Genomic DNA, 17340 nt, shown 5'->3' on the forward strand with positions numbered 1-17340 from the left:
TCTTCAACCGATGTGGCATCACTTCACCTTAAACTTTCTGTTTTCTTTTAAGTTTAAATCTAACTGTTGAGAGCAGCTCAGGTTCAGGCCTCAGGTTTTCACTTACAGCTTCCTGCAGCAGTTGCTCCAGACAGTAGATGTGTGGTCGGTTCCCTCGCTCTCCCTCCACCACCACACTATATCTGCGGAGAGGAATCACAGAAATATTATCATCAATTAACAGTACCTAAAATATCACAGTGCCCTTAAGCACACTGAGCGAAAAAGTGGACCAAGAAGTGACAGTTCAAATCAGGGCAGTGTTTTTCCTGGATCGGCCCGAGTTGCACCTGCATCAGGTACTTCTGCGAATCAAGGCCAGCAAAGTTTGTGTGTAGAGAGAAAGTGGAACACGCTGATTGATTTGCATCTTTTAATAGTGTAAACAGATGTGTGTTGCCTCTATTTAAAGGCTGCACATCAATCACGTTGCTCTGATTTAGGATTTAACGAACGCACTCACATGTCAGGGGAGTGCACGGTGTTCACGTGTCCAGCGTACAGGAGCTGGTCATCCATTGGGATCAGAACTCGAAGTCCATCCACCAGAGAGTCTTTGTCCAACACACACTGCACCGGAGCTGAGTGCACACAGAGATACGTACGTGATCAACACTCACATAGACGTTTCATTCGGGTTGAGTGTAAGAAAGTGTGAGAAAGTGTGAGAAAGTGTGATGCGTGCGGCCGACCTGGTGAAGACGATCTCTCCGGAACACTGAGGCTGCGCGGAGGCACCAGCTCGTCCTCACTGAAGCTGCTGTCCTGGTTGGGCTCAAAGTCTTCATCTGCTGCCATGCTTTCCATCAGGCGGCTGACTGCTCCCCTGGAAGTCTGCACCACAAAAAAAAACAAAACAAAACAACAGACAAACACATTAGTTTATATTCCACTGAAGCAACCATTTACTGCAAACTGTCTGGTGTCCATTAGTCCAGTGTTTCCCAACCTTTTTTCTGGGGACCCATATTTTTTACCAGTGTTTCCCTTCGTAAACTCCTGGGAAACATGATGCAAGACGACCCCAAAAAAAAAAAAAAAATTCTTGCGACCCAGTCTTTGGGAAACAATGCATTAGTCTGTAACAAAAATACCAAAAAAAAAAAAATTTTTTTATGCAACACCTCCCAGGATTTTTTATTTGTGGCAACTCACTAAGTTACAAGGTTGACACATCACAACGCTGACACATCTAAGGCACCAGTGTTGTTGAATTACACATAATTGTTCTCTTTATTTCACCACCACAGTGAACTGTACCACATGTTTCCTCTTCAGTCTACACTGTTGCCAAAACAAGCTCATGGTAGAGGGTGAGTAATCAGACACTTAAGCAGGAACTTTAGAAAAACTGTTTCAAATCACCCAGGAATGTTAATGTTAATTACCACACAGGGAGAATCAGTTCATTTTTCCAGCACAAATCACTGAAACATCAGGAGGAAAAAACTACAGTGTGTGTTGGCACTTTAGAAATTATTAAGTGAAATGTCCCAGAGTCAGAACCTCTCAGGATAATTAAGTTCACATCCTTAATGACTCCACCATCAGGCCACTGACCTCTCTGGACCTGGCCTTGGCTTTTGGTTGGCTCTTGCGCGCAGGGCTGAGGCTCAGTGGCCCAGGGCTCTCCGTGATTGGACTGCAGTTGTTGGACGGGCTCACGGGCAGAGGAGGAGGAGGAGAGTCCTTCAGCTTCTTTTTCTGTTTCACAGAAGCAACGACGCACCGTTAAAAAATGCATGAGAAACAAGTGAAGGCATTTAAGATTTGCTGAATCGATTTACATGCTGGCACACAAACACACACACACTCAAACACACACACTCAAACACACAAGGGCGGGATGTTGCTAGGCTGCCTGCAGTTGTCCTTTCTTGTCAGCAACATGACACAGACAGCAGGGGAGAGCTGCAGTGAGTGAAATCCAGGGAAACCCTGCTGGCACTTTGACACAAACACTTAAACACTCCGTCTCCTGTACACACACACACTCACATTCACACAGAAGTTCATGCACAAGAGACAAGGAAAGCGAGGGAACCAGAGTTTGAATGAGGAGCAGAGTCAAAAAGGAACAAAGTACAAAGATTGGAGTTGAGAAAGAAAAACTTTTCTTTGTTCGAGCGAGAGCCGTATTAATTATTGACGCACCTTCACCAAATCTTTCCCCTCTTTGCTGGGCTGACTGGGTTTGGGTCTAGGGGTTGGTTTTTGGGTGAGCGGTGCTGCTGGGCTGGAGGAAGAAGAGGAGGAGGAAGAAGAGGAAGAGGAAGGGGACGAGTTCTGATTGGTTGAACCAGAGGACGAGACTGAAATCTGATTGGCTGAGGTGGAGGCATCGTGCAGGAAAATCCTCTCGCTGCGCCGTCGATTCCACGATTCGTCCTCGCTGAAGCCCCCGAACCCGGAGCTGCTCAGGTCAAAGCTGAACCGTCGGGGAGAACGAGGCGAGGGGCGTGGCTTGGGCAGAGGCTTGCGTTTGGCTACAAGTGCTTCTTCTCGTTTGTTGGGGCTGGTCTGCTCGCTTCGCCGGGACACTGGCGGGAGGAGGGGGAGCTCTGGGGCAGAGCGTTTACCATGGAGCAGAGAGGGGAACTTCCTCAGCCGCAGGTCTGAGCCAGAGTCTGACCACTCACATTCAGATGAACCTAACAGAGGTAGAAACAGATGAGCGACAAAGGTCAGAACATTATAAAATATCTTAGTACTACAGTATAGTACATATATAACATATAACACAATACAAGGCCTCGGTACCAGTTAAAAAAAAAAGGAGACAAATTAGTGCTAATTATCTTAGGTAATTACAGACTATTTTTCCATTACTAGACTACTGAAGTAGTTCATATCATAGTTTCATTCTAGTCTGTGAACCACAGGTTTCCTGTAATTAAAAGTCTACAGGAAACATAATAAAACAATCTGACAGTAATTCTGTCGTTGTGTGATGAACTGGGCCTGAAGATGATGATGTTTAATCCTCACAAACAATAACATTATTTTAACAAAGTCCTCACAGGCAGTAAGAGCAGGAACACACACACACACACACACTCTCTCTCTCTCTCTCTCTCTCCCTGGTGATGACTCTGCTCATAAACATGCGGCTGGTAATAAACTAAGGAGTTAGATTTTCTAGAAAAAAATCAATGATACAGTGACTGGTCTATTGATTCATTTGAAACTTATACATAATTCACAACTGGAATCATTATGGGCACCCTGACGTGACAATTATAAATGGATGAATATTTAACCATGGATCAATATCCTAATCCTGAATAAATGCTGGTGCTGCTGTCAGTGGGAATCAGTCAGAAACAAGGTTCTCATTTTCCATCAATGGAACCGTGGGGAATCTTTTTTTGTTGTTGTAATTTTCTCATTTCTGCTAAACTCTCTGCAAGGTAATCCATATTTCATTCTCTGTTTTTTGGACAGGGGGGTTGAGGCTTCGTCACTCCTAATTAGTTTTTGTCATTTACCCAGAGTGTTTGGCCTGCTGCGGTGTTTGCCGTCGTGGAGGAGGGTCAGTGGGGCGGAGCTGACAGGGATCGCGCTCGCTGCGAACCTGGCCAGCATACCCAACCCGCTCTCCTCGCAGCCGCCATCGTCAGACTCAGAATCTTCTTCGTCGTCATCATCTGAAGTTTCTGTTTAAAAAGGAAAGAAAAAAAACAATGTTTTCAGCTCAGAGATGATTCTTTTTCTGAATGTCAACCCAGAGAATACACCGCGAAAAAAAATTAAAAACACCAGAAATACACAGACTTTAAATGTGAATTTTGCAAAATTTGTATCAAACAGGAAAATAATTAAAAGCTACAAAATACCAACAGAAACACCAGTGAAAGGACTACCAGGAGAAACACTCTCCAAAACATCAGCAGCCTACCTTTAGTATTAAGCTGTGTAAGCAAGATACAGCACACACACACACACACACACTTAAAGCAGCTGAAAGTCACTCAGATCATTAACAGCCTTTCATTGTGACAAATTGAGAGAGGAGGAAAAACTCCACTTCCTCCTCAGTCAGGGCCGTGGAGGACACAAAGTGCACAAACACGGACGGGTGACGAATTAAAACTCTGACAGAAGTCAGCTCTCAACATCCAATCAATCCAATCTGCGGAGCGCTGAGCAGGCCGCGGCCGATTCTGATTCTGATTCTGCACTGATTCGGTCATAAGCTGCTCAACTGGCTTGTGATTCGGTGAGAACATCGATTGACGGTGTCATTAAACGGAGGAGGGAGACTGGAGCGGGGACAAAGGACAATGTTTCAATGACCGTGGCGCTCTCGCATTAGTGCAACGTATTAAGAAACACATTCATCTGATGAGTGTGTGCATCTACAAAGACAGAACGCTCCATCGGTCCAACACAGACGGGTGTTATTCTGAGATCTTAGTTGAAGGGGGAGAAAAAAAAACAAAAAAAAAACAAGAAGCCCCGACTGTGAAGATAAAGGCACTTCTGAGAGTTCAATGTAGCAGCAAACATGGTGAGATGACTCATCCCACACCGTGTTCACAATGGATGGACAAACAGTGAGAGCCTCTGGTGGCTGATATCCTGAGGAGGGTCTTTATTCTTTACCTTTTGTTCAGTCCAGTAATACAACAGTCAGTGAATCACTGCAGAGAGCTCCTGACTGATCACTGTTCTCAACTGCCATTTCAAAAGGACGTGGGTTCTACCATAACAGCAGCAGGAGGCTGCGGGGGCGGGGGTGGGGGGGTTGATGAGTCACCAGATCTCAAGCCAGTTCAACACAAATATGACATACAGTCAGTCAAACATTGTTCTCAAGGAAACACCAAGCTTCGGCCGTTTGGGGTTTTGTTTGTTTTTTTTGGTGGTGGGGCAGATGAAAAAGAAACATATTCAAAGACACAACATGTTATTGGTTTGGCTTCAATTCGTCACCCGTGAGTATTACAGCCACACTGTTGGTTAGCGTCTGGATGTTAGCTGTTAGCTGTGGGTTAAAAGGTGAAGGGGAGGAGCATCTCCTCAGGCGTTAGAGGGTTAGCCTTCAGGATGAATGCACAGCACAAGGTCGTTGGAATCACAAGACAGTAAATGTCACATGACTTCAACAGAGAAATTCATTATTACATTTAAAAAATAGACATAAATAAAGTGGGACAACAGGTATGTGTTAAACAAAAACAGTCCAAATATTTCCAGATTTTTCCAATGACTGGTTGATATAAACACCGTATTTGAATTTAATGAAGCTTTTCTCCAATCTCAACATCAATAGAAATTATTTTGAAAAAGATGTTGAAATTCTTTGAAATGTTTATCATGTTGTACTGTGAATCCATAGGGTGTTAATTGCAGCAAGCACACAAAGCAACAAGCAGGCACTGAGGACAGCCCTGTGAGGCCCCGTGGAATAAACTGGGTTGGAGTAACAATGGCTGCTCTCTACGGACTTCTTAGAAAGTAACCACTGTTGTTCAATTTTTGTAGGGACTAGACCAACCAACAAAAAAAAAATTCAAGTTAATCGTGATCAATCAAAATCAATTTCAGTACAAGTCCATGTTAGCTGTCAACGACAAATAGAGGGAGGGGCACTTCCTACTTACAGAGCAGGTGACAGGGGTGTGGCCTCAGGCAAGGTGGGGCAGCGCGGCGGCGGTGAGAGCACAGCCTGGCCGTGGCGCAGCCTGGCCTTAGCAAAGTCTAGCTCAAGCAAAGCTTTAGCCACAGTAGACTAGCCGCAGCGAGGTTAGCGCAGGCTCAAGGCTGCGCTAGTCCTTGCCAAGCCTCTGTAATGTCGCAGTGGCAGCAGCACAAGCACATGGAACAGGCTGAGAGACACTCAAAGCATAGGAGAGGTATGAAGAGGAGTGCGGGGTCAGAGGTCGGGTGGGACAGTGGTGAGAGTGGACAGAGCAAGGTATCTGAGAGCAACATAAAGGGAGAAGGGTTATTTGAAGGTTTAGTAGCGACAGACACAGAAGCTCTATTGTCCAAATATCCCCAACATCTACCACAATCACTTTTGGTTCGTCTTCCTTCCACATTCCCACATCATGGAACACCAGGCCACATCATCCATCACATTAGGTTTTAACGTAAACATGAAACACCAGATAAACTGTCACCAAATTGTCTTTATTTGAAATTTCTTCGCCATAACGCCCGCTGGTCAGATTCAATTCTGCGTGCTCTGAGATCGTGTTTCACAAAAGTAAAACCTTTTCGTGTGAACTGAAGGGATATTTGACTAACAGAGCACTAAAAGATGTGTGAGGTGCAGTGGCAGCTGGACAGACTGACAGAGACGGACAGACAGATGAAGCAGACACAAGGACCACAGCGCTGGGCTTTCTGTACCAATCATATCAACACCTTTAATAAAGCTTTTGGGTACCAATCTGTAGTACAGCAAAATCTCACAGTTCACACAATTTGTCAAAATGTACAAATGCTACAAAAATGATTTGCAATCCAGGCAATAAAAAAACACCATAGAAATAGTTTTAACTCTGTTTTTTCTCCTTTCTTCAAAAGGCAACTTTGCAGAGAAGCCAGCGGCAAAAGAGGTAGAGCTCATCGAGCTAAAGCACAGTCTGAGAACGACGGCCGAAAGGCAAACACAGACACAAGCTTTGACAAGGCCTTAAAGACAACACTGTCGGACTCAACAGCGAAGGAGGTTTGGTCAGTAACCTTGGTCGAAGGAGTCGTCAGAGGAGCTGAGGTCTGCCTCCTGCAGCAGCAGAGATAAGTGCTTGTGTTTCTTCTTCTGAGACCTCTGACTGGACAGCAGGGACGTCGGCGACGATGCGGAGCGCCGCTTTCTGGTCGGGTTACCGTGGGAATGTGTCCCTGAGAGAGGGGGCCAGCCCCTTCGATCCGAACTGTGCTCCTCTGAGTCTGAGTCTGGTGCAAGAAAAGTGTGGTTATTAATTTAACAAGTGACAAGGAGGGAGAAAAAAAAAAAGAAAAGTGTGGTTATTAATTTAACAAATGACAAGGGGGAGAAAAAAAAAAAATCAATCGAAAACCAGAGAAAGTAACCAAGCTCATTTAAAATTTGTTAAGAGTGCCTCCTGTGGCAAACGGAGAAAGTGCACCTTACTCTCTCGTATACCTTTCATTTAATTAGAATGACCCTTTTTTGAAAACATGAATTAATGGCCTTTTACAAGTGTTCTGTGTCCATCTGGACACAGGTGCGACTTCAGGTACTCACTGTTGGAGCAGCTGCTGAACTCTGACCTCACAGGTGAGAACAAAGATGTCTTCTTCTGACCTTTCACTTTCGGGACAGTCTCTGAAACGGCCGCCTTGGCTGCCGTCTTGTGTTTCCCCCCTTTGACAGAAGAAGAATGAACGGCTCGCTCCTTATTCCGACTTTCCGCTGTCTTGACCTTTGACTTTTCTGACTTCGGGTTAGAGGTCAGTTTGCAGGACACGCCCAGGGAGCTCAGCTGAGACAGTGACAGAGCTCTGTCCAGATCCGACGCCAGCTGCTCCTGCTCACACATGTGGCTGCGCTTCGCCTTCAGCGCCTGACCATGTGACACACAAACAATATGGTGAATGGATGATTTGGAAAATGTTCATTCAAACACTGCTGTAAAGTGCGTTACCTCCAGAGGGTGACTGCTGGACAGCTCTTGGTCGATCCAGCTCTTCTTCTTCTTTTTCTTCTTCTTCTGCATCACTCCTCCACTTCCTGTTTCCGTCGCTTCCTCTTCCCTGGACAAACGGAACCTCTTTCTCTGTCCTTCCCCATTTTCAGAGTCATCAGAGTATTGCACTCTCTTACTCAACAACCTGAGTGGAAGTAAAAAAAAAATTTTTTTTTACACTGGTTAAAACCAGAGCATTTTTCATTTCCCAGAATCAATTCTCAGTCACATTCACTCACTTTCCAGGTCGGCTCTCCACTTTAGTGGGCGTGGTCAATTGTTTTCTCTTCCTCGGTCGCCCTCTGCCCCGTCTGGTGAGACTCCGCCTCTCATCCTCTTGCTGATGTCGCTCGCTGGCACGAACGGGGGGAGAAAAAAAAAGTTTAAAGATGTGAACTTGTGGTTTGATCGATTTAATTCACGAGAGCCGAGCTCAGTAGCACTCACTGCTTGTCTCTGCGTCTCTGCAACTTGCTCAGCTCCCGCTGTCTCTCTTTATACGTCTTCTGTATCTCCGCCAGTTGGACACGGTACTCCACCTCCACTGCATCCAAAATGTCAGACATTTTACCATACAGCTGCGGGGCGAGAAAAAAGGGTGGGCGGGGGGATAAGAGTGGAGACTGTTGAATGTTTTTACCACTCGATGGATTTTTTTTTTTCTACACTGCACTGATTTTGTCGTCATAGTACCGGCTCTTCCTTCCTCTGCCTCCAGCTGTACTTCTTATTGGGATCCAGTGTTCTGGGAAGATTAATGTGGGACTGTTCCTTTATCGCCTCTAACAGGATTGTTTTGCTTGCTTCGAGAAGACAGTCCAGACTCCCAATTTCTGAATCTAAATTAGATCACAATTACAAAATTAAAACAAACATATTTATATATGTTTTTTTTTTTTAAATCAAATTCATTCCGGCTCCTGGTGCCTCCATTCTTCCAGCCTTTTGTTACATTTACCTCTCACTTTCTCATGCTTACTCACCTTGCTCCAGGCTGATTTGCTCCACGTCTCTGGGGGTCATTTGGGCGAGCAGGGCCATGCCCTCCAGCGCCACCATCTCCAGACTCCCTGCACTGCTACAATCTGCACCGGCAGCAAGGATTTCTACCTGAGGTAGGAGTATAGGAGCAGGTGGCGTTTCGGAACGGCTCTGGTTGGCCATCTCGCAAGCGGTCAACAGGGTGAACAACCCCATCATCGGATCCTCAGCGTGAGTGACCAGCGGGAGTGGGGAGTTGGACATGACAGCGGGAGAAACCTGAGTCTCTGCACTGATTTCTTTCTGACTGGGAGTGTGCGAGTCGCGTGGAGTGTCATGGTGACGTTCCTGTTCGCACACAGAACTGGCGGTCCGCTCTAGTAGGTCACTGTGACTCCGGTCAGACTCCTGGCAGTGTGGCTCTGCAGTGATGCACGGGGAATACGGCGTCCGCTCGGCCTCCTTGATGTCCTGTGGTTTGGCCTCGGCTTCTGTGAGTGGAGGAGGTAAAGGAAACGCTGCCTGACACGAGTACGATAACACTTCCATTTTTATTTGGCCTGCTTCCTTCTCGTCCTCTTTGACGTCTTCCAGTTTTTCGTCTTGATGTGGTAAAAGGCTGGGGACGTACAGAGGTAGTGGCTGAGGCTTGGGAGCTTCCTCGTCTATGTGCCTGTCCTGGGTGGCTCCTATAGGGCTGCAGCTCTGACAAAGGGGCGGCCGAGGCTCCTGACGGATGTTCGGCGGAGACCGCTCCACGTCAGGTTCTTGTTTGAGAAAACACCCTGTTTTTGATGGTTCTGGTTTCTGTGCCTTGACGTCTCTTTCAATAAGCCTAGAATGGAGATGTGCCGAGGGCTCGGGCACGGCCGAGGGTGAGGAGCGGTGGTGCAGGGCCAGGTCAGCGTTTGCTGTCGTGGCTGTGGGGATGTGGTATGGTGGGAAAGATGAGCCAAACTGGGGAGCGAGAGACTGGTATGGGTAGCCCTGAGGAACATCTGTAACAACAGAGAGACCGGTTTTATAACAATATCAAATCCTTGTCTTAAACATTCGTTGACATCATTAAAACTATTCCTTTATTTTCTTATGGAAGACACACCTGAGAAAATTCCCTGAAAAGGAGTAGAGCCCAACTTCCGTCTCTCCCTCTGCTCCCTCCGGCCCATCTCCTCCTCCTCCTCTGCTGTCTCCTGTTTAGGCTGCCGTGGCGACAACGGGGGTGGAGATGCTGAGCGAGGGGAAGGCGGGTGAGGCAAGGGCACCGGCGAGGGTACCAGAACTCTCTGTCCCCCCTCCTCAGACTTGAGGGTGGTCACAGCTGAGGGGAGTGGAGGCAGCAGGGTACGGGAAGACGTGGACGGGGTGGGTGAACGAGAGTGAGGAGGTGGCTTGCGAGGATGCAGCACAGGGGAGGGTGATGGAGAAGATATGGAGGAGGGTCTGGGTTTGGGCTCCGTATTCCGCTTGTCTGCTTTGTCTTCCATTTCTGATCGATGCTCACTGGCCTTTAAGCGCTCCTGCAACACGTGAGAGGACAGCGCTTTGAATCTATGTCTAACGTGAGCCTCTGCTGCTGCTGAAGGTGTTAAGAGTGCACTGTTCTGAAACTCTCTTCTCTGCTGTGTTTTCTTTTCTTTTTTTTGTACACTTACGACGAGCTGTGCGTTCCTTTGTAACTCCAGTACTTGTGCCGCGTGCTGCTGGATCATGAGCAGCTCCTGCTGCCGAAGCATCTGGTGCTGAGAGAGGAGCTGGAGTTGGGCCGCGTGTTGCAATGAGCTGCTTGTACCGTACACACTCGACCACACTGGGGGCCCGCGCTCCAGCACGTCGCCGCCTGTCAAATATTGAGGGAGTCATTAGTTTTAAAAGCCAAAGAATTTCAATCAATTCTCTAATTCCGGCCTCAAATTTAAATAATTTTTTCCCCTTTCAAAAACATCTTGAGTAGTGGATATTTATATTAGGATTGACTATTTTGCATTACTGTTTAGCCTCCATAAATTACCTGATTTTTTTATTTTGCATTACTGTTTAGCCTCCATAATTTACCTGATTTGTTTTTATTTATAAAATAATTTTAATCTTGTCTTTTATTGACATCTCACGGTGTGCTTTGTTTTTAATTTCTCTATCTTCATTCTATGGTGAGCATCAATGGTGCATTTTATTTTATTTTTTTTAGAAATACATTTATGTATAGAGTACATCTATTGGTCCATTGGACAATCATCAATTGTCTGGTAAGGTGTGTGTATGTGTGGTTTTGATAAACAATGTTTCCTTGGATGACAGCTGCTGTCTCTTTTGTCTACACTCCAGTCATTTCACTTTCATGATTACGCCAAAGCAAAACAAAGTCCTCTGTAAGTGTGTGAAAGGTCACTTTAAAGGATTAAAGACTTCTCACTGCCTCGTGAAACCTCATGTCACTCACGTCACCGGCTACCAACTAGGCTGAACCATAGCATCCTTTGAGGGGAAAACAATGAAAGGACATGACTAACTGTCAGCAGTTAGTCATGGACAGCAGTGACCAGAGTGGACTCTCATCAAATTTTGTCGTAAACGTGCGACCAGCTGCAGGAATACAGCGGCAAAATCTATTTGGAGTCAGAAGAAGACATTATTTTGCTTTAACTGATCTGGGCATTAACAATAACAATCGAGCTTCAGTTCTGCTCTCATTAAAAAAGTGGAAAAGAAAAAGGAAAAAAAAAAGGATAAATATTTGTGAGGATACATTTAATGATTACACACAGTGTCATACGGAGACAGACAATATTGCCTTTGGCGCTCGACATCGATAACCAAATACCAACAACTGCCCAACACTGCAAGACATATTTATTTTGCTTAATTGCAACTAATTGGTATTTTGCCCACAACGGTTGAAGAACCTGTCTTTGACACAAACAGAAGTGCTGTCATACCGTAGTGTGGCAGGTGTTCAGTAGGGATGACTATGAGCTGTCCAGACTGTGGGTCCCTGGCAAACTGGTATGATGGGGGTAAGGAGCCTGGAAGAGAGGGTGGGTAGCCTGGAGGGAGAGTCTGATGGAGTGAGGACGGTCCCAGACCTGAACAGATGAGCAGAAACGGAAAAAAAAAGAGGTTTCAATTAGAGACAAATATTATAAAGAAAATGTGAAGAGATGGAAGGTGAAGGTAAAACTAACATTCACTCAGCTTCTATCTACCATGAAGTTCACACACAAAAGCAAACACCAAGTCTAGCAGCATTTCAGAGGTTTTTGTCTTGTTTTTTTTTTTTTTTTGCCCCAAGTGTCTAGACAGAGCTGGGCTTTGGGGACATTTCTGGGTGTGTGTTTGTGCGTGCCTGTGTGCATGTGGTTCCGTAATTTCAGCTGGTATGTGAAGGTTCACAAAAAAAAAAAAAAAGAAGAAGAAGCACGGGAGTAGATGTGCAGTGATGTTGTTATTTCTGGAGAAGGATTGATTGTGGAGGAGGAGGAAGACTGGAATGTCCTGCAAAGATCAGGAATGTCTGTGGCACTTGACCCCTGGAGGCTGTTGCTGGATATTTGACAGATAGAAAAAAGAAAAAAAAACACCTCCCTTTCTGCTCCACCAATCACAAGGCAGCGGCGAAGCCATGTGTTGGTGTTTGGTTGATGTTCACTCTTGTGTGACCAGAGCCAAAAACATGCACTGAATGGAATTAAACAGAACAGATCAGACAGGTGAAAGGTTTTCCAGTGTGTCCACATACTGTATGGTGAGCTGGACAGCCAGACTGGGGGAGCACCAGGCCGGGGCATCCAGGGGTGAGAGGTCAGAGTTGATGGGTCTGGAGGCCATCGCCCTGACCCCGTCACCATAAGGTTGGGGGTCATGAGACTGGGTGTCATCATACTGGGTGTCAGGCCACCAGACAAAGGAGCAGGGTGCATCTGGGTATAATCCGCCAGCTCTTTGGGCTCTCTGTAAGGAAACCACAGTTGTTTTTATTCATAATTTTTTTTATTCATTGCCATAGTCATAGGATACTATGCCCTGAAGTAAAAAAAATAAAATAAAAAACTACAGGTGTGGTCATTCACACCGACTCACCGGAGGACTTTCTCCTGTTCTCGTTCCAGTCGACTGGCTAACAATCTGTCGTCACGATGATGAGCTCGCTCCTCCACACGCTCCTCATCTGTGAGATAAAAAGAGGATTTAAAAGAAAAAAAAAAAAAATCAAACGGGGAAACTAGAAAAGAGGATTTAAAAGAAAAAAAAAAAGATCAAACGGGGAAACTACAGGGACTTGATTCTGTAGTCGTTAGTATGTTTTTGTGTGATCTAACACTGTCACATTTAGCAACATAATTTGTACAAAAATGAGATTCCCTGGCAGGATATTTTTGTGACTTCACAAAATAATAATCTTTTTTTTTTTTTTTCCTAATGTATGCTAGCTGCAAATAGACCGACTGTCAATACTGGCTAGAGAATTCTTCCACACTGGAATTAGCAAACATGCCCAGGATTTTACGTGTCGGTGAAGCCGCTTGAATAGGGCAATTAACAGCACTCGATCTGCCAGACTGCTCTGCCCTGTGGTGTTTATTTTTTCACCTCGGTGTCAGCCTCCGCGCTGACGTTCTAAACATACCACAGAGAGACAACAGGCAGAAAACAAGAAACAAGAAACAAGGACTGGATGGTAAATACTGTGACTTGTTTGCATGAGCAAAGACTTGAATATTTTCTCGATTTGGTTGAAGAATGTTGGATACTATCACAGGTGATTATTATTCAGTCTCAGTCAATGGGATGCTCATATAACTTATTGGTTTTGACTATCATTGACAGTCATAGCCATGGTCTCAAACCCATGTTGCTTATTATGGCTGCCAACGGCAAGTGTCTGTGAAAGAGCAGCTGAGAATGAGAAAGGGGAGAGAGAGAGTATTCGTAGTATTCGTAGTAGTAGTAGTGAAGCAGCACAAGTCCAGTAACTCATCCAGAATAAACATGAGGATCTTCTCCTCACCCTCTCTCCATTCAACCGTCCCTCACCTCATCAGCTCTGACTGAAGGTCCCTGAGCAGCAGCAGCAGTAAGTTTTATACAATATCTGTCCAAGAAGAGACAGTGTGTGTGTGTTTATGTGCATATGTGTGTGTGTATAGCTTGGAAAAGGAAACCAGAGAGACTTAAACAATCTGACATGCTCTCTGTGAGAAAGGTTTCAACACTGTTACCAAGGTTACAGAGAGCCTGTCCCACATGCTCTCCTCTCTGCATCAGAAACACACAGATTACCCTCTGCATGCATAGACACACACACACACACCTTTCCTTATCAGTTTCTTCACCTCACACTCTGTTCATTCCTTTGGCTCCTCACACACTTCTCTTCCTGTCCGTCCACCCATCGATCACATTCCCATCTCATGATCACTTCCTCCATCACCTCCTTCTCCTTGTCCCTCCGGTTATTTATGTTTTTATGTTTTTTTCCCCAGTGTAAATTCTCCGCCGTGTCTCTCGAGCCACTGTGACAGCGAGCCACTAATGCTATTAGAACCAATCACTCTGCTCCAGCCAGGAAATGAATTAACCCCCAACAGAGATGACATAACATCAAGGGTGTAGTAGCTGCAGTTCCTTCTACACGCACTGCGTCTGACACACACACACACACAGAGTCCGTCACTCTCAAATCTGATCTATTGCTTAGCAACGCACACAGTCTTATTGTAATTCAAGGCTTGTTTGTTGCTTTTAGCTTCACTCTGTAATGTAATGATGGGGGAGGACGGGGGAGGTGGAGGGGAGGAAATAGTGGAGTGGAGAAAGAGATGGGGTCCTGAAGTGGGACAAGAAGGTAAGGAACTCTTAAAAGACCCCAGAGGAGGAGGCAAGCACTCAATGAATAAAACGCAAAAAGCAAGAGGCTTAGAGGAGAGCATGGTAAACATGCAGCTAAGAAAGAAGAGAGAAACAAAACGGACTGAAAAGAGCGAGACGTAGTGGTCGCTGAGTGACCTTGTCGTCCCGAGGATGGAGTGGAAATTGCAATGCAGCAAAGAGCGCCAAGTGTCCTGCCAAAAAGAGACTCTCCAAAAATTACCTCCCATGGCATGATTGAGTAAGTTGTTTTAACTTAAGGGGAACATATACCAGTCAAATGGGAAGTGGAGAAATACGACTTTGTTCTAAGAGAAAAGGAGAACTCTATAATTCACGGGGCACCGTGATAAAGAACCTCTTATTATGGACCATTTAACTGAGGGAGTCGCTGTGCTCTCCGCAGTAGCGTTCTGTGAAGCACAGCAGAAATAGTAAAGTAATGATTCCTATTATAAATCGAGCGCAAATAGTTTGAGATTGTGAGAAACGTAGAATGTGTTGGAGTGGAGGGTCGGGCGACGCTTCATTCACATCAGTCAAGAACAATTTAAACCAGACTTGGGTTCCAACTGGCATTGGTGTGAACAGGAAAAAAAAGGGTAGAAGGGTTCTTACCTTTAATAGCCGTTTGCAGTAGGGGTCGCTGTGTCTCTGGAGGCCCACTTGTTGTTTTGCCGGAGCTCCCACTGTCCCTCTGCCGCGCCACCGCTACAGCAATGCCAACCGGAGGGTGGCGCACTTCGCCCTCGCCCTCACGGCCAAAGGAACGGGCGCTGTCCGGCCGCTCCTGTTCTCTCTTGAGCGCAGGAGGTACCCTTAATGACCCCGGGCCACTCAAGCCGACCGCCAGCCTCTCTCTGTCTCTGTCTCTCTCCCTCTCCCGCTCTCGCTCCTTTTCTCTTTCAGCGTCCATGACGATGCTACCCAGGCCGCCGAAGGGCACTCTCCCATCTGTGGCGTGTCTGGACGACCCAGGGCCTTCAGCGGCAAAGTTCCCACTGTATTTGATTAGACTCTGCATGGCTGACACCTCCGGGGGCTCAGAGCCCCCGCCTCCGTCCCCACCGCTTGAACCTCCCACCAGTGATCCGGGTCGGTAGAGAGCCGTCGGGTCTAGGTAGCGTCGTTGACTCCCCTCCTCGCCGGGCCCAGACCCCGTGTGCGTCTGTGGAGAATGGTTGTGGGAGTGTGCATTTGCAACGGACCGGTGAGTTGTCTGAGGGGAGTGGGACATCTGTGTTTGTGTGGGTTGGCTGTGGGGTGAGGGAAGTGTGTGTCCGTGCTGTGCTGCCAGCGCAGCCATGTGACTAGTAGCATAGTTAGCCAACGGACTGATGTTATTCCACTTAGGCTCCACCCCTGCCCGCTCGACGCTCAATCTCATTGAGTGTTTCGAGATGTCCCTACTTTCTGGGCTGAACCTTGATTGACTGGAACAGTAAGACACGTCCTGACTTCGTCTTCCAACGGAACCATTGGAACAAATGACAGAACCTTCTTCTCTCTGATTGCTCAAATCGCCGGTTTGGGAGAGTCGAGGGTGATCTGGGAGGCTCCTCTCGGGAAACCTAAAGCTCTCTCTCACCCTGTCGCTCTCCCGTTCACGTTCGCGTTCTCGTTCCCTCTCCCGTTCGCGCTCTCGTTCCCGTTCTCTGTATTTGTCACGGGCCTGAGAGGCGATCTGGATGGGCCCGACCTGCTCGTCATAAACCTCCACAGAAGGCACATACGTCGGGGCACTGACTCTCTGCTCTCTGAAAGAATCTCTGGGTGTGCAAGGGTGGGGCAGAACGGACGGCTGCAGCCCGCGGGGCAGGCCGTAGGACAAATGGAGACCCCCGACTGATGCAGCGGCAGAGTCACTCTTCCTCAGTCTGTCAGATTGAGAGTTCGAGTTATGATTTGAGTTATGATTGTGATGAGGTCGGGAGCTGCCGTCCTCCTCCCGCCCCGCCCTGTCAGTCTCTGGTAGGTGGAGCCTGCTTAAGCCTCCACCTGGAGCAATAGAGGGCTGTGGAGGAGACGGCCTGGACCGGTGCTCCACCATAGAGGAGGAGTGAGAGTGTGATTTCTGCTGGTGAAGGTGAGGATGAAAAGACAAAATGTCCCTGTCTCTGTCCGAGTCTCGTTCCCTCTCCTTGTCCCTTTCTCTGTCCCGGTCTCCACTCCTCGCCCTGCGGTCTTCCTCGCTCCTCCCTTCTTGCGTCAGGTCCACCACACTGTGCGGTCGCTGCTCCTCTCTCAATCTTTCCCGCTCCTTTTCCTTCTCCCTTTCCCTTTGGTAGAGACGGTCTCTTCCGCAATCCCGATTCATCCTCTGAGGGGGTGTAGAGCTGGAGGGGGCAGTCGGGTGGACAGAGGACTGGCTGAGGGAGGCCGGCAGGTAAAACGCCTCTGTAGGATACAAAGGTAAAACATGAGACCTAAACACAGACATTTGCTTTTAAAGTGAGTAGAAAATGTTCACATTTTGACTTTGGCATTTTAACAGAGAGAGAAAAAGAAGCTTGAAATAAAATGGGTGAGACTCTGACATTCGCACAAATCACAGAAATAAAAATGTTACACCTTGAGAATTCTATACGACTGCTTTATAAAATAAGGAGAGATATGCAGCCATTTTTCTCTTTTTACGAACATCAGGTGAAAAGAACTGACCTTTGTGTGAATCATAGAGCGGGTGCTGAGAGAGCGAGGGGGGATCAAGGTGTCCCAGTGACATATAAGGGCTGGAGTACAGGCTGCTGGGCAGCGGAGGGTAACCTGGAGTCAAACAAACAACATGTCA

General features: G+C 46.8%; 1 protein-coding gene across 1 annotated transcript in view; it reads right to left on the minus strand.

Annotated features, from left to right (window-relative positions):
* The window catches only part of tnrc18 (trinucleotide repeat containing 18), a 41075-nt gene that overhangs the window by 6186 nt on the left and 17549 nt on the right, over nucleotides 1-17340 (minus strand). Inside the window, 20 exon segments of the mRNA XM_008330224.3 lie at nucleotides 35-182; nucleotides 503-620; nucleotides 732-873; nucleotides 1600-1743; nucleotides 2194-2690; nucleotides 3528-3695; nucleotides 6736-6948; nucleotides 7262-7580; nucleotides 7662-7848; nucleotides 7943-8056; nucleotides 8151-8281; nucleotides 8397-8542; nucleotides 8687-9682; nucleotides 9787-10204; nucleotides 10340-10524; nucleotides 11621-11767; nucleotides 12421-12632; nucleotides 12762-12849; nucleotides 15168-16946; nucleotides 17211-17315. Coding sequence (XP_008328446.1) covers nucleotides 35-182; nucleotides 503-620; nucleotides 732-873; nucleotides 1600-1743; nucleotides 2194-2690; nucleotides 3528-3695; nucleotides 6736-6948; nucleotides 7262-7580; nucleotides 7662-7848; nucleotides 7943-8056; nucleotides 8151-8281; nucleotides 8397-8542; nucleotides 8687-9682; nucleotides 9787-10204; nucleotides 10340-10524; nucleotides 11621-11767; nucleotides 12421-12632; nucleotides 12762-12849; nucleotides 15168-16946; nucleotides 17211-17315 — 6257 coding nt within the window.

The sequence above is a fragment of the Cynoglossus semilaevis genome, chromosome 17 (genome assembly GCF_000523025.1).
Source record: "Cynoglossus semilaevis isolate Cse_v1.0 chromosome 17, Cse_v1.0, whole genome shotgun sequence".
NCBI lineage: Eukaryota > Metazoa > Chordata > Actinopteri > Pleuronectiformes > Cynoglossidae > Cynoglossus > Cynoglossus semilaevis.